Source organism: Camponotus floridanus, unplaced genomic scaffold, assembly GCF_003227725.1.
Source record: "Camponotus floridanus strain SB8 unplaced genomic scaffold, Cflo_v7.5 scaffold34, whole genome shotgun sequence".
NCBI classification, from domain to species: domain Eukaryota; kingdom Metazoa; phylum Arthropoda; class Insecta; order Hymenoptera; family Formicidae; genus Camponotus; species Camponotus floridanus.
The window spans coordinates 512,497-540,216 of record NW_020229481.1 but is presented as its reverse complement, the minus strand read 5'-3'; the positions used below and the strand labels follow the sequence as shown (position 1 = coordinate 540,216).

Genomic DNA, 27,720 nt, shown 5'->3' with positions numbered 1-27,720 from the left:
TTTTATTGCAAAAATGAAACAAATTTTATTCATATTTGAAATGAAGCTTATGAAATTAAATATGTGCCGTTTTGTTCGACCACCTTTTGCCATCTTTGAGGTAAAACCATAATCCCGTCACTGTAGAACTTGTGTGATTTCTGGGCGAAAAACTGTGACAAGTGATTTTCACAGGCCTCTCTTGAAGCCAACTTCGTACCATTAAGAGAGTTCTGTAGAGATCGAAATAAATGGTAGTCTGATGGTGCAAGGTCAGGACTATAAGGTGGGTGCATCAAAACTTCCCAGCCAAGTTCTCTTAATTTTTGACGAGTCGCTATAGATACATGAGGTCTCGCGTTGTCGTGATGAAAGACGACGCCTTTCCTATTGATCAATTCTGGTCGCGTTTTCTCAATTGCCTGGCGTAATCTTTCCAGTTGTTGACAGTAAAGGTTAGAATCAATTGTTTGACCGGACGGCAGCAGCTCGTAGTGAACGATTCCTTTGTAATTCCACCACACACTCAGCATCACTTTTCTTGGCGTCAATTTTGGCTTTGCCACAGTTTGCGGAACTTCATTTCGCTTTGTCCACGATCTTTTTCGTACATTATTGTCATACGTGATCCATTTTTCATCGCCTATTATGAGCCGTTTCAAAAATGGTTCGATGTCGTTTCGTTTTAACAATGATTCGCAGATAGAAAATCGATTCATTAAATTTTTGACTGTTAAATCATGTGGCACCCAAACATCGAGCTTTTTTTTGTATCCAGCTTTCTGCAAATGGTTTAAAACTGTTTTGTGGTCGATGTTCAGTTGCTTACCGATTTCGTGACTGCTAATATGCCGGTCTTGTTCAATTATTTCCATAATTTCATCGATTTTTTCAGTGATCGGTCGACCAGAGCGAGGTGTATCTTTGACGTTAAAATTTCCAGATTGAAAACGCTTGAACCAGATTTGTGCAACACGTATTGATACAGCATCATGTCCATAAACATCACAAATTTTTTTAGCTGCCTGAGTTGCATTCTTCCCTTTTTTAAAATAAAATTTTAAAATGTATCGAATTTCTTCTTTCTCTTCACTCATTTTCAAGATGCAATAACTTTTAACTGAATAGATAAATATCACTACTTTTTTGCTACTTTTTCTTTATGATATGTCACCTTTCAAACGCACACAAAGTATTGACAGATCCGATTAATATTATCAAGGTTATGCGATTCTAATTCCATCTGCCGGAAAATACGAAGAAACTTTTTCCCCAACCCAATATATCCGAAAAATTGAAGAGCTACTTAAGGATGACGAAACTTATATGGTGGTAGATAGAAATCCTATTAACAAATTAATTTCCAATTTACGAGGATTGCTTATGAGATGGAAAAATAATAATTATATCACACAAGCTATCGCTCGTTATCATATAGTGAAGGTTCTCTTCCGCGAGCCTACGGCTTACCGAAAGTGCACAAACCTGAGTGCCCGTTTAGACTGATTGTATCGTCGATTGATAGTCCTCTTTATCAACTCGCGGTTTTTTACATAAAATTATGATGAAGGGTTTCCCTTCGGCGCACAGCTCTATAGAGAATAGTTTTGAATTGATAAAAAAACTGAATAATGTACAATTAGATAGTGATTACAAGCTTATCTCCCTTGACGTGATTTCACTCTTCACGAATATTCCGATTGACCTTGCTGTTGACAGCGTTTCAAATAGATGGAAATATATTAAAAATAGCACTGATCTTCCAAAATCAGAATTTTTATTGGGAGTTAAAATGGTGTTGAATTCCACCTTTTTTATTTTTAACAACATTTATTATCGACAGTTATATGGCACTCCAATGGGCTCACCCCTCTCACCAATTTTAGCTGATATCGTTATGCAGGATATTGAGAATAAGGCTCTAAACACAATTAATTTCAGACCTCCGTTCTATTTTAGATATGTGGATGATATAATCACTGCGTGCCCTTCCAATCTGACTGACCATATATTAACTGTATTTAACTCTTTTAACTCTAGATTACAATTTACTTTAGAAGTAGAAGCAAATAAGTCTCTTGATTTTTTGGAAGTTACTGTTATATCGGGTCGCGATAAACTACATTTTGATTGGTATCACAAGCCAACTTATTCAAGTAGGTATTTGAATTTCCTATCACAACATCCTGATTGCCAAAAAAGAGACACAATAATTAGCCTTATCGATAGGGCCTTTAAGTTGTCGCATCCGTCTTTTCATCGAAAGAATTTCATGCTCATTATTGAGATCCTACTGAACAATGGTTACCCGTTAAAGTTTATTTTTGATACGATCAATCATAGACTTCGCTTTTTGACACGGACATCTACATCTGACACCTTGATCGAGAAAGAAACCTCATCTTTTTTCACGGTTCCTTTTTTACCATCATTAACAAATAAATTTGGAAACATTCTTAAAGACACGAACATCAAGTTGTCGTATTATAGTCTTAATAAAATTAACACTATTATTAAAACTCATAAAGACCGCATCCCGACAGCTTCAAATAAGAATGTGGTCTACAAAATAGAATGCGGAAATTGTGACGCATCTTATGTCGGGCAGACAGGAAGAAAGTTAATTACGAGAATAAATGAACACAAAAAACATATTAATAGAGTTACTACTAACAAGTCTGTCATTACGGAACACAGGTTAAATTTTGATCATGATTTCAGATGGGATGACCTTAAGATACTTGACAAAGAATCTTTTTACAATAAGAGGTTAATTTCCGAAATGTTATACATTAAGCGACAGCATAACGGTTTAAATTTACAAACTGATACAGAATGTTTTCCTGACATTTATAATGATATAATAAATAAACTTCCGAATATTTGACGGTCATACACAGAAATCAACACGGCCAACCGTTCCTTGCTTTGTTCATTTATACTCTGATCCTTGTAAGTGATAGTTTCACGGAGAAAGAATTTTAAAGATATTAACGTTCTTGTACATCTGATCTTTTAACGTATATACATGTGCATCTTGGATCCTCATAGCAATGTAAGCTATCCTTATTTAAATGTTTTTTATGGGAAATTACTTTTATTTCATGCACTCACTTTAATTTCTGATTGTTAATTGACTGCGAATTGGTTTTAATTTATTTGACTATTATTGTTTTATACTTTGACTAATTATTTTTCTTTTTCGTATTTATTTATTCCTATGTTATTTTATTCCTTTATTCTATTTTTTTTTTTTTTTTTTTTTTTTTTTTTTTTTTTTTTTTTTTTCGTAATTATTTATTTAATACTGTTTTCATTTAAACTAATCAGTTTTTAATCATTATATGACCAAAAACTTGCATTGCTCTTGGGTTCTGTGATGTCTTTTACTTTGATTCTTTTTTATGTGCGCTATTCAGATTTTCAAATGAAGCATACTCTACTTTGGGTCAATCAACCTAAACGAGAGTGGTTTCAATTATGGAAACAATTGGGAGCCGTTTGCGTCCTTACCAGTTACAACCGTGGCGTTTGGAGATACATCTCCTTTAAATTTTGTAAGCCTGAATATGTACAACCGTTGCGATCGGAGCTGTTTCTCCGTTTTGGAAAATGTTTTTTATTATTTCTTATTTATTTTTGAATTTAATTTATATTCTTTCCGTTTCTAATTATCACCGTTTTATGTCTCTACGAACCGTGTTACTAAATGCTCTAATCTTCGTTTATTAAATTGCGCTGAAGATGACTTGAAGACAAGTCGAAACGTTCGCACACACCTTTTATTCTTATATATATTATATTAGTTTTGTTTTTTAGTTTTGTATTATAAACTATTAATATATATTTCTTTCTGATTATTGACCTACCTCTTAATGGATACTTAGCTCTACGCCTATTAGACCTCTTTAAATTCTAACAAATCTAATACTGAAAATGGTCAGTCGAGATAGCATTAACAAAACTCTAAATAAATTCGTGAATTATAAGACGAAAAGTTGTTATGAGAAATTCCAATTGTCCCGTATCTATTGGTACGGCTTTATGTTCGAAGCTTTTCTATCTAAAGAATTTTTAAAATAAAGATCTGATTGTCGGGAAGATTGTCAAAATCTAAACATACAGCAATATTCTTGAAATTGATAGTGCACGTGCACTTGTTCGACAGCCCACCCTCAAGCGTTCTCCGAATCGTTAAATCATCAAGAACGATAAGCTAATCAACTTACTTTCAGTCTCTACTAGATGGAGCTAAGTCTCGAGTCAAAAGGATTAACCAATAAAAATCTTAAGAACGTTCTCCGCCCAAAAATCAGCCTCCTTGTCCTTAAGAAGGGAATATTGAAATTATTACAAAAGATTCCCACCATCCAGTAAGGAAGAGGAGTAGTAACTTTAAAATGCAAGCACAAGGCGCGAAGCGGCACTAATTAACACTCCAGTTGACAGTACGCTAATTCTTCCGACGAGCAGCAGTGCAGTTGACAGTTCAGTTTACAGTTCTAGTCAAGATTCAGTCATTCAATTTTAAAATTATATAGTCTCGGGGATCCTTTTTTTGCGTTATGCAATTGAGTTATTAATCTGTTTTATATCAAAGTGAAAATGATTTTTGTTAACATGTAATTGTGCATCGTGTGAATTTTCTGATGGACATCTCCATTACTCAGCTCTTCATGTTATAAATCTCCGACTTAAACCATTGCAATTTTATCAACGCTTTCTAGTAATAAGTTTAATTTTTTTCTTAGTCTTTTATTTCTCTTTCCCATTCGATTGGCGATTGCGAAACGATCTTTAGGTAATTAAAGAGTTTCGATTTATAGATCTTTAACGTGATAAGAGTTTAATCAATAATACTTTCGATCAGTTAGAATTCCATAATAACCATTAATAATAATTTCTCCTTAACAGTTCGATTCCCCTCTCTCTATAACTCCCGTTTATTCGCTTTGGATTTCAGAATTGGAGTTCGCGAATAATTCCTATTTATTCGCTTTGGATTTCAGAATTGGAATTTGCGAATATTCCTCTTATTTATTCGCTCTGGATTTCAGAATTGGAATTCGCGAATAATTTTCCCGATGTTGTGCCGAGTGCGGCACGAGATGTGGGATGTTGCCGGAATAACCAACCAAGGCCTCAGGACTATTTCAATTACAATTTTTTATTATTATAATTATGATCCCTTTTTACAAATATATTCACTTATTTTATTCTAATTGGTTTCTTTTAAGCTTTCTCTCCTTAATATCTTTCCTTAAATCGCCTCGTTCTTAGATTTCGAGTGTTAACAATTTTCTCCAGCGTTTGATGCACATAATAGCGGTTAGTCCCAAATTTGCAATCTTTTTCAATTGATTTTGAATTAACGACTGTCCGCCGCGGACTCGCGGTGAACGGTTCTTAACACCTTGTTTTTAGGGATATTTTGGAGGGGATCACCTAGTGACATGACTATATATGATCATGGAAGATTTTCGTGGCGATCAAGTCCAAGTGCAAGCGAAGGAGGTTCAAAGTTGAATCCCTTCGTTGGCATTTTCGCGTTTCCGGCAAACTCGCGCGTGATTCGCTGAGGTAGCGGTTTTACGCGGTTCGCGAACATTCTATCGCATTTATATTAACAGTAAAATAAAATAAAGTTATAGAACTATAACACCGAGATTACTATTTATTTGTTCTGGATTTCAGAATTGGAATTCGCGATTACTCCTTAATTCTTATTTCCTTTTATTTAATTTTTACTGCCTTTTCTAATTTATTTACTGAGAATTTGTATTGTTTTCTATCTTTATATTTCGTTTTAGCCCTTCTTTATATATATTTAACTTTTCATTTCTATTTTTTCTTTACTCCCTTTCATTTTCTTTTAATTTCCCATCTTTGCATTATTATTTTTTTTTCTTCCTCTTTATATTATTTTCTTTTGTATTATCACTATTTTTGCGAGAAACCAAAATAGATGAATAATTTTCGAACTTAGACTTGGCGAATCTCTTATCATAATTTTATTATTGTATTTTAATTTAGACCTGTGTTTCAGCGAATTCAGAAAATTTTAATTCTAACTATAACACATATGCGCAAGCGACGAATTCTATACTTCTTTTAATGTTCTATATTTTCTTTAAACGTTATTCATATTTTTATTACACATTCACTTTTTATTTTATTTCTTATATTATATTGATTATATGTATATTGTATTAACCAGTCAGAATTTAATTCTTAACGTAAATTCTTCCCTGTATATTCTGACTGATGACCTCCGAACGATTGTGACACCCGCGAGAATATATACATACACACATAGATACCCACTCACGCATAGCTACAACTGCTAAGCAGGGATGCAAGATTGTCTCCGCAAGCAACATGCCACGCATAGTGGAGAGGGTAACGGAGATGTGTACGTAAGCGTGCATGTGTGTGTGCATTGTGATATACACTCCTCACAACAATTAGAAGATCACCTAAATTTCCTTAAAAAATTGACAAAATTCAGTCAGCTTTAACTTCCTTAAAAATAAACCATGCACACACGCACACACGCGCGCGCGCACGCACACATTACACATACACACATAAAATGAAGCGTAAATCCGACTGTGCACCTCCTCGTGGTACGCTTTGAGTAACGCTAATGCCACCGGTTTTTAAATTTTTTCAAATTTTGATGGAGAGAAAAACTCAAACAATTTATCTTTTCTCTTTGTTAAGATTTATTGTTAATAAAGGTCTATGTAGAGTGAGTGTATTGAAAATCAATTTTTAACATTAAATGACTTTATTTTCCATTTTTTCTTATTGAAATTAAGCAATTTTTTGAAGATTTGACTTTTTCAAATATAGTGGCCACCGTGAAAAAAATCTTGTAGCTATTCACCGATTTTTTGTCAAATTCAGGGTACTTAAAAGTAGAAAACAACGTGAAAAACAAATTTTTTGTTGTTGCTCTATACATTATTTTTACATTAGTTTTCAAAATGAAAACAGAAAAAGTCGGTAATTTTTACGTCATATTCATTCATTTGTAACCAGTCTATATGTTTTCGTAAAAATTTTGGCAATTATTCCGATTGATAGAGCAAAGTTTCAGCTTTAATAATCTTTTTCTAAAATTGCGGTACGATTATTTTTAACAGAGTTATGAACGATTAAAATCAACTTGCTCATTTTTCATTTAATCGGAGATAACTCAGTAACAAAAAATGGTAGAAAATTTTTAAAAAACGATTTCGTTAAAAACACTTCAAGTTTTCACACTAGTAAGATGAAAAATTTCATAGATTTTTTCTACACACGTAGCAGGTCCGCAAATTGAAAAGAAAATTTATAATTTTGTCCAGTTCGCAGTTTTCTACATGTGAAAATTACGAAACATACAGAAACTTAAAAAAAGTAATGAGCTTCCGAAAGTAGAGATTTCAAGCTTTAAAATCCTTTTTATAAATTTAAATCGGTTCATTTTTAACGAAGTTATAGCTGATTCAATTTTTTAAGAAAATTTAAGTGATCCTCTAATTGTTGTGAGGAGTGTATATATACATATATATATATATAAAATATATATATATATATAAAATAAAGAAGGAGAAAAATGTCGCAACATATATGTAACATATATATATATATATATAATATATATATATATATATATATGTTACATATATATTGCGACATTTTTCTCCTTCTTTATTCTAATTTTAATTGGTTAAAACGCCGTCAAACACAGGGTGAATGTAATATTTTCGCGCTTGGAGGAACAGGGATGATGGGTGCTCGCGCGGGCCGCGGCGGAGCGGAGGCAGTTTCGATATCTCGATAGGTTGGGCGCCAGATGCGGTCTTTCACGCATCAGTTTTCCACGAAATTTTTAAACAGCGCGAAAGATGATCGCCTCCTTCGCCACGGGCTGACTGGCTCGCCTAACGGTAGAGAGGAGGGGTTCTTCGAGCGAGCCAATTAATTATGCGGACATTTCACTAATTCGATGTGCGATAGACATCAAAAACGGATATCGACGACCACAGAGGACTAACATTCAAATAAATTACACGAATTTAACAAGGCAATATAACAGATTTATTAATAGAAAAATAATAGATGAGAGAAAAATATAAAAGCCAAATCGAATGACAAATCAGATTGAAACAAGGTTCACAATACTTCGATTAAAGACAAGCACATGAAATATATAATCCAATCAAAAATAACACGAATAATGAGACGTGATTCACAGCAAAGGTTCGCTTGAGATAACTAATCGACAAGAAAGCTAAGACGTTATAATGACGACAAACAGAGTCAAATACGCAAGGCTTTATGATTACGGTAAATAGACTCGAATGCGCGAAACTTTATTATTACGGAGAATAGCGAGAAGCGCACCGAACATTACAATTACGGAGAACCGAAAGAAATGTGCGAGCTCTTGCAATTATGGAGAACGGAAAGAAGCGCGCGAGCGCTTACGATTTCTGAGAACCGAACGAGGCGCGCTATTTCGAGTACGAAAAACAGAAAGAAATACAAGATCTTAGAATTATCGAAAACGGAAATAAACACTTAATATTTTATTTTATCGAACTGCAGTAACAGCCAAAATATAAGAACAGAGAGAATGACTGAAAAAAAAAAAAAAAAAAAAAAAAAAAAAAAAAAAAAAAAAAAAAAAAAAAAAAAAAAAAAAAAAAAAAAATATAATGCAGTAACAGAAATAACGCCAAGACGATGTAACTGAAAGAACGGCAATATAATCTGGTCCGCCGGAACGCAGAATTCGCATATTGAAAGGATAAGGCGCTCCCGCCGGTGCACGCACGGCACGGTGGGCGTCGACAGCTTATGCCTCCGACAGCCGATTTCGCACGTCCACGGTCGGCGGACTGTGAGTCGCAAAAAAGAGAACGCACGTAGAGAGAGATGGTCGAGAATCGAGGCTCCCTTAAGTCGTATAACTTCCGGTCCGCTGTCACAATTTCCAAGGTACTCACCAATTTGCCGCTCAAGCTGTCGCGGAACTTTTCCCCTGGGGTGGCGGTCGACAGCACTTCCGGTCGGAGTCGCTCCACTCCGACCGGCGATAGCCTCGAGTTAAAAATTCTACACTAACGCGCGTCACACGGATAACGGAGAGGCGAACGAGTATATCGGGTGAGACCGATCGACGGATCACTGTCGCCCCTTGACTACGGTCGCACTCGACTTCTTTTCACTACCGCGAAATTTACGCACACAAAACACTAATCGCGACCGGCCAGAGAGGTCGACCCGCGAGCCGTATCGGTGGACGGCGTACAAATTTTCGTAATTAGACACGAAGATAGCCGGGTGATCTCACCGTTGAATTCTCCACTCGTTGCTTCCGCCAATTCGTCTTTCCCGTGCTGAGCGTCCGCGATACTTTCTCTTAACTTTTCGCCGAAAATCTCGTAGAACAAGTCTCCTCATTCTCTCGGAATCGCCGTATTTATCCCTAACTATTCGCCCTGCACCCCATCGAGAGGGGTGATAGGCCCGTTCCCGTGCGCTCGGATTTTCGAGCGTGGCGCAAGGGCGCATCGTGCGCCCGTGGTCCCGCGCATCCGACGGTCCGCTGTTCCTGCGCGTTTTTCAGCGCCAGGTGGTCGGGAATTCTCCCGGTCTCCCGTCAGGGCCGATTTTTGCTGCCTCCGTCCCTCTCCAGTGGAGGGTAGCGATTTTCCGGATTTTTCCACTGAGGTTTAGCCTCTTCGCGGGGTTCTTTCGGCGCCCGTCATAGCCGGCCGGCCCTGGGATGCTGGGCCGATGGACCGATATTGTGCGAGGCTGCTCGAGTATCGTCGACCCTTGTTTTCCACGGCCGATGTTTTGATCGGTGATGATTGGGCAAGGCTGCTTTTCTTATAGGCTTCCAGGTTGTTCTTCGGTATCGCCGGCGATGATTTATTGCTCCCGACCATATAATTTAGACAAATAGGAGTAACAATAATGCTTTTGATTACAAACTAACGCGCTCGCCTCTCTGAAAATCCCCGGCGGGGCTCTCGATTTCTCGACCGGCGCAGCCGCTCGGCTCGCGCCCCACGGTCTTTTTGGCGGGTGGACGTCCGTCGTGACGGCAACGTCACAATATACACACACACGTTTTGTAATATATTAAATATAATTAATTTTTTTATATATTTAAAATATAAAATTAAGAAAAATAGTGCGATTTTCCACACCACCCATGAGGTATCACTAATGGCACGTTAGGTTTTTTATGTGGACCTTCGCCTGGAGCCCTATTATACACATTCCATTATTTCATTATATTTTACAAGTATGGTGTCTGTTATACAGACAATATATTTTTTATATTCTAGTTTTTTCAAGTATGGTGTCTGTTAGACAAGACATACACATACACACACACACACACACACACACACACACACACACACACACACACAGGTTTTTTATGTGGACCTTCGCTTGGAGCCCTATTATACCATATTCCATTATTTCATTATATTTTACAAGTATGGTGTCTGTTATACAGACAGACAGACAGACAGACAGACACACACGTACACACACACACACACACACACACACACACACACACACAAGATGTTTTTCATATTCTTGTTCTATAAAAGAAACATCATTGAATGATGTTTCTCTATTATTATCAAATAAAGTTATGTATGATCGAAAAACTTGTAACTTTGATAAAAACATGTTGTTTATGGGTAATCTTTTACGAATTTCTTCCGCAGCAGTCACATAAAATGTTAAACAGTTCTCTCGAACAATTTTAACTATGTTTATGTGACCTTTAAGTGTTAATTCGTTTAGATGTTCTTCACATTCTGATCTCAAAATAATTTCATTTATAACTTTTTGATTTTCTTTTAGTATAATATAATATTTGGGAATATAATATTTGTAGAAAATGGTTTTAAATATTCTTCTTTTAAAAAATTTCGACAGATTTGGAAAAGAAAGTTTCTAGATTTTGGATGTAATAAATGAATCCTTGTTTCTAATGCTTGAAAGAATGTACTAAATGCATTAAAGAAATTTAAAACGTATTTTAAAAACAGGAAATAAGCTTTCATCTCTACGTTGTCTACCATAGACAATAGATATTCTCCAGAATTTGTTTTTCACTTACAACCATTTCAGTAAGAAAGTATTTAATTGTATTCCAAGATTCAAGAAGCCTTTCGATGCATAAATAGTGCGAAAGCCAGCGCGTATTACATAATTTCAATATTTTGCGATTTGTTTCTTGAAAAAATTCACAAAATTCACGAAAAATAGCCGTACGTTTTGGACTGCTATTGAGATAAATAGCAATTTTTTTTAGAAATTCCTCGCAATATGCAGGCATTTTAGAACAAGCCGTATGCACTGCTAATGCAGAAGAATGGCATGGGCATGAAAATGTTAATAAATGTGGACACATTTTTTCCAATTTTTTTTGAAACGATAAATGTTTTCCTGTCATAACAGATGCATTATCGCATGATAAGGTTACGATATTTAAAAACGGTATCTGTAATTTTCACATTTCACATTTAAATGCCTCAAACAACTTTTCTGCGCTTGAATCTTTGGCATCAATATCGATTAATTTGACTAATTGTGAGCGAATATCTAATGTCTCTGGATCAAGGTATCGAACAAGAAAAGTCATCCATTTATTATTTGTTACATCAGATGTTTCGTCAATAAAAATTGTAAATTTTGTATTTTGAAGCTTATTGACGACACGATCTGTTTCGACCGGGCACAAAACATTTGTAATAATGTTTTTACATTTTGTTCGGCTCATGCTCATGCTTTTTAACACATTAGGATCTTCTCCTATATATTGGAAAAAACTGAGGATTTTTTTGCCGTTTGATGCGAAATATTTTTATCAGCAATTAATGCAGCATATCGAATTTCTGCTATTTTCTTTCGCTCTTTAAACGACAAAAGTGAATCATCTGCTACGTTTATATTTTCGTTCGTTATATTCTTTGTTTCTGTTTTAATTTTACATATTTCTATATGTGCTTTGGATTCTGCGTGACGATAAATATTTGATAAATCAGCTTTCATGGATTTATCGCAAAATAAACAAAAAAATGAATTTATATCGTGTGATATTTTTCGTAACCATGGCTTAAATAATTCAATCTCTAGCCATTGTTTTTAAAATTTATATTTTTTGGATATTTTTTTATCTACATTTTTATTATTATTTTTATCAGTACATAAAGATGAATTATTTTCTTTAATATTATTTTTATGAGTCGCAGAATTCGCATATCTCAAAACATGCGTATTGCACGAAATATTTTTATTGCATATTGTGCAATGATATAAGCTTTCATCAAAAGATACTTTACGTATCCAACAATTAATACGCTCATCATTGAGCTAATACTCTGAAAAGCTTCGCTTAGATTTTTTTTTAATTCATCGCACATTATGAAATAAAAAATAGGCAGAAACAAAGAATTAAAGAAGAGTGAATAAAAGAAGATAAAGAGTCAAAAGGATAAAGATATATAGAAATTTTAAATAATAACTCACAATCGGGATCGTGATAGTCTCTTGAACACCAACGTTTCACAAGGCACATATATAAACAAATAAACAAATGCCGAGTGTGCCTCATTCTCAGTACACGAAAGAACGGCGATAAACGGATTTAAACTGAACGTCAATATAATGGCTCGTAAGTAAATCATTATATATTTGTACACGGTAAAAAACATTTGGTATTTCTGTCGATTTTTCTTGTGTAGAAATTTTTGTGTTAAATTTTTAACATATACTCTTATGTTAATGTAACATATTGTCGTTGTGTTATTTTGACTTTTCCACATTGAGTTAATATTTACCGTTTCTAAGAGTTAAAACAACATAATAACGTTCAAATGTTACATTTTTGTGTTAATTTTTTACATATTACTTGTTATTTATTTACATATTTGCCTTCTGTTAAATTAACATTAAAATTAGAGTGAATAAATTGAAACATGTGAAATATGTTAAATTTAACATAAAATGTTTTACTGTATAAAAAAATACTAAGAAACTCATCTTTTTCATTTTTCTAAATTTTAGAGGAAATCAATGCAGAAATGGGCGCACTCGCTCTCCAAGAGCCAAATATGCGGCAGCTGATGCAACAATTGTTGCATCAACAACAATTATTGCATCAGCAGCTGCAATTGTATATGCAGCATCAGCAGCAGCAACAGCAACAACAACAACAGCAGCAACAACAGCAGCAGCAGCAGGAAGAGAAGGAACAACAGGCGCAAAATGATAAATTATTTTTTTATATTAAATTTTATTTATCCAATTATATATACAATATATATATGCATTTTTATAATTTATTTATTATTTATGTTTTAATTTTCAGATAACATAAGAAAAAGAGAAGGCGGACAGTCCCGTAGGCGTATGCCCGGCGAAATAGGGGAATAAAAAATAGGGAGTTCCATTTAAGAAATTGACGATTGATGAATTGATCTTCACATAACTTTCAAATGACTCTCCCATGTCAAATCATTGCTACTATCTGATGGCCCCCTTCAAGCCATACAACTTTTATCTGAAACATTTCTTTCTAAAGTGCATAGTTTATGAAATATTCGATCGGTCCGATAAACTTTTGGAGTTTATAAGTTTGGAACTTTGGACACCCTGTATAAGTTTTGACTTATTTTTTTTCTGTGTAGTCATTCTAAAAAATAAAAAACACACGTTCATATATGTTACATGTTTTTAATAAAAATTAATATTTTACGCACGATTTCACAGTTTGTATGACAATTTTAAGACATTTAAAAACAAACATTTCTAGGAAATAAAGTGAAACTTAAAAGTGTATATTTCACAAGTAAAATATAGGTATATGTCACACAAAGAGGAGGTTACGCTTGCGTAAATTTTCACGCCCTTTTCTCCCCTAAATTTTATTCTATGGGAAAAAACTGTTGTGAATTTCCTTCCATATTATCGATAATTTAATACGTATTAAACGAACAGTTTGCGAGTGTATATTTTGCACTTTTCCGTAGTCAGACTGAATTACGGAAGCTTAAATAATAGAATGCTAAAATTTGCGCCATCAATTTATAGAAGGGAGAACTTGTGGATGAAAAGGAAGGAAAACGGTAATAAGTTAAAGCTGAGTAGTGGAGATAAGAAATTTTTGTCGGTTTTATCAAACGGCTCCGCCACGTGTTTTAATACTATAGAAGTGAAATGATCAATGTTAAGGACTGATATTTCAGTCTGAATCATATTCTCTTACAGCTAATTGGTCTATGACCTTATGAATCTAAATTTGCTCGATTTCAATTTCTGTTTTAGTATTCTAATAACTTCTATTATATATTTCATTATATTCTTCTATTATATATTTCAAGTATGTATATGACATGTTAATTATATTATTTTATGGATTTTTTAAAATATTGTTGAGTCATTTTATGTTTATAAATTTTCAATCATTTCAGAATCGATATTTTTCTAACAAAAATATTAATTAAACTATACAATAAAAAAATTGAATGTAAAGGATTCTTTTAAAGATAAGCCAGAAATGCAAATGAAAATAATAAATCTTATTTCTTATTTATAATCAATATTTGATTTATTAGATTTATGATATCTATAATACATATTAATAAAATATACGTATTAATACGTAAAATATGTATTAATAAAATATAATATTATATATATGTATGTATATTAATAATATGTATAAATAAAGTATATTTATTATAAAAATAGTATGCACATATATCTATAAATATTTTATTATTTGATTAAAACTAATAAATAATAAGAAAGTCTTTTTTAAGTCTTTTAAGGAAGAATCAAAATGTTATATGTGTGTAATATGTTATTAATAGACTTACTCGTTTACGGTAGTCTTTTATTTTATACGCATTAAAGGATCATTGAAAAAAGTGTAGTCGACCAAACTAGCCAGAAAATTTGTTTATTAATACGACGTTTCGACCATATGGTTGTGGTTAGGTCCTTATCAAGTATATACGATGTAATAATAATCAGGAGACAGGCATAGACGATAATCTTGTAAAACTGCACAAGTCACATTAACAAAAAACGCTATTTAACTAGATTTGAATTTGAGAGAAATTGATGCGTCCGTGCGAGACTTTTCGTCAAGAAACTGCGACTATACTTCGATACTGTTGACTACACTTTTTTCAATTATCCTTTGATTATTTGACTAGCGACATTAAATTATTTTATAATTTTTATACGTATTAAGTTTTAAAGAAAGACAAATATATCTTATATACAAATATATGTTACAAAGTGACATGATAATGTTATAATTATATAATTTATTTCCTATTGCCATGCATTAGATATGAATCAAAAATATGTTCTGTGTTAAAAATACAAAAGTTATACTCTCTTCTAACAAGTAAACCTACGCACTTATGTTAGTCATATGGACTCCACGATTCTTTTCTTTCTTCAAAACGATATCGGGGAAGAAAAAAAATCAAGAATCGGCTTGCATTTGAAACACAAAGCGATCCTTCTTAAAAATAATGATAGCGCATAGAAGAACGCAACCTATATAACCATTTAAATCTAAAAAATCTAATACTGAGCGTATATAACCATTTAAATCTAAAAAATCTAATACTGAGAATAGCCAGTTGAGAGAGCGTCAACGAAACTCTAAATAAATTCGTGAATTATGAGACGAAAAGTTGTTATAAGAAATTCCAATCGTCCTGTATCAATTGGTACGGCTTTATGTTCGAAACCTCTCTAAAGAATTTTTAAAACAAAGATCTGGTTCTCGGGAAGATTGTCAAAATCTAATCTAAATATACCGCCATATTCTTGAAATTGATAGTGCACGTGCGCTCGTTTGATAGGCCACTCTCAAGCGTCCTTCGAATCGTTAAATCATCAAGAACGATAAGCTCCCACTCTCTACTGGATGGAGCTAAGTCTCGAGCCAAAGAGGTTAACCAATTAAAATCTTAAGAAACGCCTCTCCTCCCAAAAATCAACCTCTTTGTCCTTAAGAAGGAAGTAAAATTAATTCCTTTGTTCAAAAATATTCTCACCATCCAGTAAGGAGGAGGAGCAATAACTTTAAAAAATGCAAGCGCAAGGCGACACACTGCAGTTGACAGTTCAGTACGCTAATTTTTCCAACGATTCACAGAGCAGTGCAGTTAACAGTACAGTTCACTCATTCTATTAGTTACAGTCGAGATTCGCATTTTTGAGAATTCAATTTTAATTTGATTCAAATTATATAGCCTCGGGGATTCTTTTTTTTCTTTACGTTATGCCGTTATGCAATTGAGTTACTAATCTGTTTTATATGAATAAAAATGATTTTGTTAATATTTAATTATCCATCGTGTATGAGTGGATATTTATTGAAAATTTTTTGGTGAACATCTCCATTATCCAGCTCTTCATATTAAAGTTCCGAGCCATTGCAATTTTATCAACGCACTCATTTTTGTGATATCAACGAGTAGTAAGTGAAATTAAGTAAATTTTATTTTCTCCCTTTCTCATTGATTGTCATTTGTGAATCGATTCTTAGATGTTTGAAAATTTTTAATTTACATCTCTAATATAGAATAATAATAATAATATCGAAGTCCTAAAATCTCATAATCATTTCCACACCATCATTAATAATATTTTGATCCTCGTTTATAGTTCATTCCTCTCTTTTCCTTCATTTGCTCTGGATTCTTGTATAGTGATCCGCGAATATCTTATCCGCTCTGGATTGTTGATTGTGGGTTCCATCCCACGTAAAAAGAATTAAGTTACTTTACCGAAAAGGGACCGCTGAGCGAATAGGTTTAGAAACACAGCGTTAAAGGGACCTTCGGTCGCCTGTGTCAGGCTCTTCATATTCGCTCGATCCGATCCATACACACGCCCGAATAAAGTGTGTCACGGGGTAAGTAAGTTGCATCCTTCCATACGGTCCATCCATTCCAGGGTCTAGACGTAACTTAATATCTCTATACATATAATATATTAATTATTTAATTATTATTGTAATATCATTAGAAATCATTTCTTATCTACCAAATAACATATATTTTATAAAGCATTTAAATATTTAATTTTTTAAAATATCTGAAAACCTTTCCCAGTTTTCCTGTATTAAAATATAAGAAAAATATTTTTTGACATTTTTAAACATATATAATAATAATACTTTAATCTTTTGATCTATCCTTATTAAACTATAAAAAAAGGATTTAAAAGAAATAAAAAGGAAATATGTTAAATAAAAATGTATATTTAGTCAAAAATAATACTCTATTAATAATAACTGATACATTTATATTTAATTAACAAAACAGAACGACTAGTCTTCAACACTTAGATGTGACCAATTTATAAACGGTAAAGTGAGTCAAATGATATAAATGTACACATAAGCAAAGTCGCAGACCTATTTGATAGAAAACTAAGTTAAATTTTTGAAAAGTTGTTTACAATATTTAAATAAATTTCTGGTAAACGTTCAGTATCCGTTTACAAATTTAAACCATTTTTTTGCCTTTTTATATATAGCATTTCAGAAATAAATTTCTTACTCAAAAATAGTTCCCGATCTAAAATCTGTACATCCTCCCAATTAAAGGCATAATCAATTTTTATTTTTATTTGTTTTATACTTTTTATTGTATAATAAATAAATAAATGTGTTATAACATCGATGCTCGACTCGTATTGCTATTGAAACTAATTTGTTAATTTTATATTTCGAGTCTTATACCTTTATTATTTGTAATTTATATTTAAAACTTTTACTTCGAAAAGTTAAGCGTAACTTATAAGATACATTGAAATCTAAAGCAAGTGAATATAAGTCGCTATTTCAATTCTTATACCTTTATTATTTGTAATTTATATTTAAAACTTTTACTTCGAAATGTTAAGCGTAACTTATGAGTTATACATTGAAATCTAAAGCAAGTGAATATAAGTCGCTAAAATGTGTCTAACTGCGCTTGCACTACTTTCGCACTCTAGGGCATTTCTCTCGTGAATAATATTTATGAAAAGAAACAAGTGTTGAATTTCTTTCAGTAATAAATCGATCGCTTAATATACAATGGCGTATTAAAATAATAGTGTTAAATTGCAAGAATGTATTTTGTGCCCTTCTTCAGTTAGACTGAATTGCGGAAGCTTAATTTATAAAACACTAAAATTTATTTACGTTATAAAAGGGAGAACTCCCTTATGGTTGTGGAAAAAAAGGTGGCAATATATAATAGGCTAATGTCAAGTAGTGGGGATATAAAGAGGGAAGTAGAAGGAACCCCTTCGTTTATTTCATTCCTATCATACGTGTTTTTATGCTAGAAGTGAAATGATCAATGTCAAAGAACGATATTTTAGTCTGAACCGTATTCTCTTGCTATTACTTGGTTTATAGCCGTATAATGGGTTTAAATTTAATCGATTTCATTTAATCTGTTGTTTTAGTATTCTTATAACTTCTATTTATATTTCAGGTATGTCTGTCACATTTTAATTATAGATATTATTTTATTTTTTAGAGATTTTTTAAATATTTTTGTTGATACAATTTAAATTTGTAAATTTTTAATTATTTTATAAAATAGATACTGCTTTAATAAAAATATTGATTAAATTATAAATAAATAAGTATAACAATTCTTTTCTGAAATACAAATAAAAGTAATAAATGTTATTCTTTATTTTTTGTAAATGAGTTTGTTTTATTAAATTTATAATGTATTAATAAAATATACATATATTTATCATAAAATATTTGTGTACATATGTTTATAAATTACTTATTTGATTATTTATTTAATTAAAACTAATAAATAATAAGTCTGTCTTACTAAGGAAAGATTACATAAATGTCTTAAAATATTTGTTAACATATTATATTATATTGTCATTTATATATGTATATGGTAATATTATATTTTCACACGTATTAAGTTTTTTAAAAAAAGGCAAACGAATCTACGAATGAAACATTTGTTACAAAGTAATAATTAGGGAGGATTTCAATGCCTACATTTTAATTTGCCAGCTGCTTTTCTTGTGCACAACATTTTATGACATCGACATCAACATCGACAACTTTTTTGTCGACATTCTCACTTACCTACGTTCCGATTGCCTACATGTATTACTGCAAACACAAAAAAAATAAAATTACAATAGTACGATTGCGTACATAATATTATTACGCATATGATATTATATATATTGCACATATGATATTATTGTACACATAAAATAAAAAAATCATATTAAAATCATATTAATATTAACACTTTCCACACACGATTTTATTGCGCACATACACATTGCACACATGATATTATTGTACACTTTTGCACACTTAATGTTAATACATAATATTGAACACATTGTACATATACAATAAGAAAATAGCTTTGCATAATTAGAATCCATGATTAAAAGACTGACTACTGTATTGCTCATAGAATCTCATCTTAAAATCGTTAATCAATTTGATGGTAAGATTTTCGTACGCGGTCCACTTTTGAATTTGATCAACTTTTACAAGTATATAGTACTAAATAAAATCGAATGCTACAAGAGCGAATGTGCAGAAACATTTATTTTTTGAGATATTTTAATTTTACTTATCTTCTTGAATGAATAATATTTAAGATTTCTATATAGAAAAAAAATATTAGAATTGAAAAATATTTTGGACCATATAAAAAAAATATTAGAATTCAAAAATATTAGAATTATATTTTGGAAATAGAAGTGATTTTGTTTCATGTGAATGTCGATAACTTAAGTGAAACAGAACAATTATAGACCTCATTTCGGGTCGTAAACACAGGGATTGGTGAAGTAGACCTCGCTTCACGTGGAAATTGAAAACCCATGTAAAAGAACAATTATAGAATGAAATGAGATTTTCAGACCCTCAATATGTTTAATGATCCATTCAGTTCTCCAAAGATCGACCTTGCGTTTACGCAATCGAAAAATTCAACATTTATAAAAATAGTAAAAATTTGAATACCTCGAGAACAAACGTTTCTGCTCATTCGCATTTGTGGCACTCGGCTTCATTTAGTACGTACTACATGTCTGTAAAAATTGATCAAATTAAGAAATGGGTTGCATACAAAAGTCTTGCCTAAAGAATCAAATTATATTTTTATTTTTTACATGAAATGTAAACATGCATGTGTACAATAATATCATGTATGCAATGTGTATGCGCGCAATAATATCATATGTGTAATCTGCATGTATGCAATTTGTATGTATGCAATAAATTCATATGTGCAATAAGTATATGTGCAATAAAGTCGTGTAAAAGTAGAAAGTGTTAATATGATTTTCTTATTTTATGTGTTCAATAATGTCATGTGTGCAATGCGTATATGCGTAATAATATTATGTACGCAATAATGTCACGTGTGTAATAATACAATTATATTTTCATATTTTCATTTTTTTCGTGTGTAATAATATATGTAGTCAATCGGAAATATTAGCAAAAGAAGCTGTCGGCAAAATGTTGTGCGCAAATGAAGCAATTGGAAATATAAGCAAACAGGATCCCTCTTGTAATTATATAATTTATTTACTATACTTATATTCATTAAAAACACTAAGTTATATTATGTTTTATTAAAGTATATAAAGAAGTTCTATTTTATTTTAATTTCGCCAGAAAATTATTACTTACGGCTTAGAACACTTTTGTCTTTAAAACTGTAAATCTCGTTATCCTTTCTTTCTCATTTATTATATTTAGCATAACGATAAAATACTATTCTTTTTCCATTAATAATGGAACTGTAAGTTGAAGTTTTTAAGTTAAAATTTATTTGAACTACCACATATCCTATAAATAATATTTTATAATATTTTATACACAACAATATTTTTTGAAAATCGATTTATTATTTTTTGAAATCGAAGACAAGTAATACAGAAACTTATTGAAATAACAGATCAAATATTTAATGAAACAGCTACAACAAATCTGTAATGATTTAAATGACAATAATGAAATTAGAATCGTAGAAAGATATGGAAACAGTGCTAAACGTTATACAGACTTACAAGTAAGGCCATATTATTAACTTCTATTATACTTTGTATTTTTGTAAACATAAATCTTTACAATGTAACATCTATAAATAATTTTGATTTTGATTTGATTTTGCCATATACAGGGTGGGGAAAAAGTATGGAAGCAAACAATTATTTCCGAAACTATTCATTTTTCGACAAAATGTCTTCGACATAATTTTTATGGTAAAGATGTATTATGTGGCATAGACGGCATGACCTTGAAATGACTCTTACGAGCTGCATACAAATAACGTAAAAAATTTCAAATGGAACTCGTCAGTTTTTGTTATAGATTCTTGTAGCTGATGTCGAAACGTTTACAAAACACTGCATATGAGCCCCATTCCCGAAAAACACTCCCAGTTACGAAACAATTGTGATACAAACAATTTGTATGCACATTGACATTGCTTACTGATTTCGCATCATGACATTCAGTTGCGTCCACTAATAACATGTAATTGTACCTGTTGTCATATGATACACTGTCTATGAGTATTCATAGAATTTTTTTGATTTCTTGATCATCGCTACCTTATTTATTATTATCATTTATTTTATCCTTAAAAAAGTAGTGTCAATTGGCATACAAGTTTCGGATATTGTGTTTTGAAAATTTGCTATTTTTGTCGTTTTCTATCATAGGAATTGTTACTGATTTTCATTTCTGTAATTTCAAATGTAAGCAATGTCAATGTGCATACAAATTGTTTGTATCACAATTGTTTCGTAACTGGGAGTGTTTTTAAGGGAATGGGGCTCATATGCAGTGTTTTGTAAACGTTTCGACATCAGCTACAAGAATCTGTAACAAAAACTGACGAGTTCCATTTGAAATTTTTTACGTTATTTGTATGCAGCGTAAGGGTCATTTCAAGGTCATGCCGTCTATGCCACATAATACATCTTTTCATACCATAAAAATTATGTCTAAGACATTTTGTCGAAAAATGAATAGTTTCGGAAATAATTGTTTGCTTCCATACTTTTTCCCCACCCTGCATATTGTCAAAGTAATTATTCTGAATTTTTGTCTAAAAGCCTTTTGTAAGTTTTGCTATTATTTATTAAAAAATTAGAAATAAATAAAAATGCTGATCCACTTTTGATTTATATAGGATGTCCTAGACCACCCGTACACCTCTTTTCTTTCAAAAACAAAGCATTTTAGAAAAAAATTGTTTTCGACAAAAATTGTATGGTTTTGAGGGGAACATAAGATGGTGTCATTGGTTTGACCTTGGATGGCATCGTTAAGGTCAGGTCAAGGACACCTTTAATTTCTTAAATGGAATCATCTATTTTTTATTGCATATTCTTATAGCTTATGTCGAGAGCTTTCCAAAACACTATAATAAAGTATTTTTTCAAGTACTTTTCGAGTTATAAGGCTTGAAATCATTTCTTAATTTTACATAAACCATAAAATATCTTGTAAAATATTCATGTTTCGATTATCTTACCTTAATACTTTTATGTACGAAATAATGAGAAGAATCAATTAGTGTAAAGAAAACACATAGTTATTTCTAAGAAAAAATATGTAATTTGCAATTAACAATTCCATATTTTTTCTTAAAAACAACTGTTTTCTTTACACCAATTGATTCCTCTCATTATTTTGAACATAAAAGTATTAAGGTAAAATAATCGAAAAATAAAATTTAGAAATGATTTCAAGCCTCATAGCTCGAAAAGTACTCAGTGAAAAAATATTTTATTATAGTGTTTTGGAAAGATAATCTCAAGATAAATTACAAGAATATGTAATGAGAAAATGTAGGTTCCGTTTAAGAAATTGAAGATGACCTTCATGTGACCTTCAAATAACACTTCAAGGTCAAACCAATGGTATCTTATGTCCCCCTCGAAACCATACAACGTTTGTCTGAAACATTTTTGTTTGCTGAACTTAGTTTTTGAGATATTTTATTGTCCAAGTTAAAATGGGACATCCTGTATATATATATATATATACAGGGTGTCTGTCAATTTTCGATCTTGACGAAATAAGGAAGTAGATTGGCTCAAATTAAAAAGGAAGGACCTTTATTGTTTTGTGATATATATATATATATATATATATATATATATATATATATATACCGGGTGTTTCAGACCACCCGTACACCCCATTTTAAAGCAAAGGAAGTGGTTATTTTGAAAAATGTTTCAGACAAAAGTTGTTGAAGATAAAGTAATGCATTACATGGGTAAATTTGATTGACCTTGGGTGGCGTCGTGAAGGTCATGTCAAGGTCGACTTGAATTTTTTAAATGGGAACCCCTATTTTTCATTGCATATTCTTATAGCTTATCTCGAGAGCTTTCCAAAACACTATAATTAAGTACCTTTTTATTAAGTACTTTTTGAGTTATAAGGCTTGAAATAATTTCTTAATTTTACATAAACCATAAAATATCTAGTAAACCATTCATTTTTCGATTATCTTACCTTCATACTTTTATGTACAAAATAATGAGAGGAATCAATTGGTGTAAAGAAAACACATAGTTGTTTCTAAGAAAAAATATGTAATTTGCAATTAACAATTCCATATTTTTTCTTAGAAACAACTATGTGTTTTCTTTACACCAATTGATTCCTCTCATTATTTTGTACATAAAAGTATGAAGGTAAGATAATCGAAAAATGAATGGTTTACTAGATATTTTATGGTTTATATAAAATTAAGAAATTATTTCAAGCCTTATAACTCAAAAAGTACTTAATAAAAAGGTACTTAATTATAGTGTTTTGGAAAGCTCTCGAGATAAGCTACAAGAATATGCAATGAAAAATGGGGGTTCCCATTTAAAAAATTCAAGTCGACCTTGACATGACCTTCACGACGCCACCCAAGGTCAATCAAATTTACCCATGTAATGCATTACTTTATCTTCAACAACTTTTGTCTGAAACATTTTTCAAAATAACCACTTCCTTTGCTTTAAAATGGGGTGTACGGGTGGTCTGAAACACCCGGTATATGCTATAGCTTTTTGCGACAATTATTATATTTGTTTAGCTGTGATTTTAAAACAAAATTTTGTGTAATATAAACTGAAAATATAATAAAAGAAAGAGAAAAAAGTTTTATCTTTATTTCTATATAGCATGAAATTCGTTTTATCTTTCTGTCAATTTAATATTGCAAATTTTGCAATTTTTGTGATATGTACATATTTGATACTTTAGTAATTAAAATTCAAACTATTCAAATTCTATATTATTAAACTTCATAATATTAAATAGATAATTTAAATAGACGAATAATTAAAACAGTTACATAACTCATAGTTATCGAATCGAGAATGCATGAAGATTTGTACAATGTCACAATGTCACAATCTACAAAATAATTTGGTTTAGGAGGGTATAATTTATGCCGTAAACATTTATCGGAAAGCCATGAAGTTAGTATCGAAATACATGTATAGCCATATATTAATATAGACTACTTATGAGGCAATAAAGCCTGAAGTTGGAGTCCTTTTGACAGAAAAAGGTAGCATGAATTACTTGTGTGTCTTTTTCTAATGAACGTACTAGCGTACCGATATGAATGACTTTAATAACTTGAAATTGCATTATGCATGTGTCAAAAAAAGAGAGACAATCCAAGTAATTCAAGCCTTTTCTCTCAAGAGGACACCCCCCCCCCCCCACTACCTTATAAGCAATCTATGTTAATATGTCTATGTGTAAAGCATGAATAACATCTTCTTTTTTTAAAGGTTTTCTCGATATTTAATAATCGATTTTGAGGTAACATTTTTGTTATTAATGTTCGGAGTAATTAATTTGAGCTTCAATATTCTGTGAGTAAGTTTTATTTATTTGTTTATTTATTTATATATTACGTACATATTTGATGAAATTAATGATATTATTTGTATTACATTAATTGTATGACTGAGAATTGTTTTATACATATATGTTTGTTAATGTTGGTGAAATCGCAATTTTTTCGTTAATCAATAATAAATTTCGTTGACTAATTTGCATTAATTAATAAATTGCCGGAAGTAGTACTTAAATTAAGTAAATCATTTAAAATTAATATCAAAATTGATCTTGCGTTTTAGACTCTACAGATTGTAGCATCAAACTTTAATTTAGAAGTTTAGATTTAATTATCAGATCTAATTCAGATTTAATTATCAGGATAGCGGATAAGGGAAACACGAGCGTTAGATAGGGATAATTACTTTAGAAAAATGAACGAATTATTAAATGACACTAATACTTATGCTATTGTTAAAAAGGATTCAATTAATAAAATTATTAGTAATCTTAGGGAATTGTTAAGCAGATGGCGAAAAAATAAATTTATTTCTACCAACACTGCAAAACGTCTCATACATATCGATAGAATTTTACTCCATGCATATGGTCTGTCAAAAACCCACAAAAATAATTTTCTTTTACGCATTATTATCTCTTCTATTAATAACCCTTTACAATCATTTGCTACATATTTCCACAAAATTTTGTACAATAATTTACCGAAACCGAATAGCCATATTTGGAATAGTTATGAATGATTAATAAGCTTAAGAATTTTTACTTAGATGATCATATTGATTTAATTTCACTTGACGTAATTAATCTTTTCACTAATACCCCTCATGATTTAATCATTGAAGGTATAGTAAGGAGTAAAGAGATGGTATTTTTTCTCCAAGATTGATATTCCATATAATGAATTTTTAATTGCTCTCCGACTTATTCTTGATTCTACTTTTTTTAGTTTTAATGATACTATTTATAAGCAGATTTTTGGCACACTTATGGGCTCCCTGCTCTCTCCTATATTGTCATGCAGGATTTAGAAGACAAGGCCATTTTTCCTCCCTCCCTATCACTCCTTCTTTTTATTTCAGATATGTTGATATTATTTTGTCGGCTTCTTCTTTACATTTCTCTTTCATTTTGAAAGTGTTCAATTTCCTTCATAAGAAATTATAATTCACAATAGAATTTTCTAACAACAATACTATCAATTTTTTAGACACATCTCTTATTGTGAATGAAAACGCATAGAATTCGATTGGTTTCACAAACCTATTTTCTCGGAAAGATTTCTTAATTTCCTTTTCTACATTCCTATTATCCATAAAATTGGCATTGTCATGGGCCTGGTTGATAAAGCCTTCCATCTTTCCCATCCTAAATTTCAATAAAAGAACCTTTCCTATATATTATTAACATCCTTCTTGAAAATGCCTATCCTATACATTTTATACATAGAATTATTTTCCGCAGACTTAAATTTTTGATTTCTAATAGCAACCGTAGCTTACCTTCCTCCTCCTCTCCATAATCCACGTTTTTTGTCATCCCTTTCATTAAAGGCATTCCTAGAAGGTTTTACACGACTTTACACAATAATGGTCTTAAACTAGCATTTTCAATTAATAATAAATTAAACGGGTTCATTAAATTACAGAAAGTAATCCATTACCTAAATTTTATCAATCAAACGTTATTTATAAAAATGTTTTTAAAAAAAAAATCTCCCATCTGCTGCCAACAAAAGTACATTTTAATAATTATAAAAAAATCATATATAATAAATAAATAATTATTATAATAAATAAATATATGAAAATAATAAATAATAAAAAAATAAGAACAAAAAATAAGAACAAAAAAGTTAATAAAAAATAAAAAATGAAAGGTAGAAAAATATAAGCTTTAAAAAGTTTGAAATAATATCTATTTGTAAATAATAATACAATTAACTTCAAACTATTATTTACAAACTATTAAATACTACATTTAAAAAATTATGCATATATATGAGAAGTAATTATTATAAATTTAATTTATTCTTATTTGAATTTACTCTTACATATTTAGCATAATATGATTTACAAATGCTTAAGATTTTAAAGTTAAATAATACTAACAATTACTTTGTTACATTGTAATTATTATTAATTGTATATATTATTAATTCTATATATTTTCAAGAGCAATCGGGAGACGTCGCGCTGTGTTCGACGTGAATACATGAATGTGTCTATGTGTGCGCATGTTTTTAAATTTATCGCGGCGTCTCCCGACTGCTCTTGAAAATATATAGAATTAATAATAATTACAATGTAACAAAGTAATTTGTTAGTATTATTTAACTTTAAAATCTTAAGCCTTTGTAAATCATATTACGCTAAATATGTGAAAAGAGTAAATTCAAATAAGAATAAATTGAATTTATAATAATTACTTCATATACAGGGTGGACCATTTTAATCTATAATGGAAAATATCTCGGAATGTTGGTGAGATACAACAAAATGTTTCAAATAAAAGTTGCTTGACTTCGAGGGGGACAGAAGATGGATGATAAAAATTTGACCTTGGATAGTCATTTGAAGGTCACATAAAGATTACCTTCAATTTCTTAAATGGAACCCCCTATTTTTCATTGCATATTCTTGTAGCTTATCTCGAGAGCTTTCCAAAACACTATAATTAAGTACCTTTTTATTAAGTACTTTTTGAGTTATAAGGCTTGAAATAATTTCTTAATTGTACATAAACCATAAAATATCTGGTAAACCATTCATTTTTCGATTATCTTACCT

The 27,720-nt window shown here is 31.0% G+C and overlaps 1 protein-coding gene across 1 annotated transcript; it reads right to left on the bottom strand.

The window, feature by feature from the left end:
- Positions 1-47: 47 nt before the first annotated feature.
- Positions 48-26,488, bottom strand: LOC112638645 (histone-lysine N-methyltransferase SETMAR-like). Its single transcript, XM_025410722.1, has 2 exons — positions 26,434-26,488; positions 48-1,021 (listed from the first exon to the last, which is right to left on the bottom strand). Exons 1-2 carry the CDS (start codon positions 26,486-26,488, stop codon positions 48-50), a joined length of 1,029 nt encoding a protein of 342 aa, XP_025266507.1.
- Positions 26,489-27,720: the final 1,232 nt, after the last annotated feature.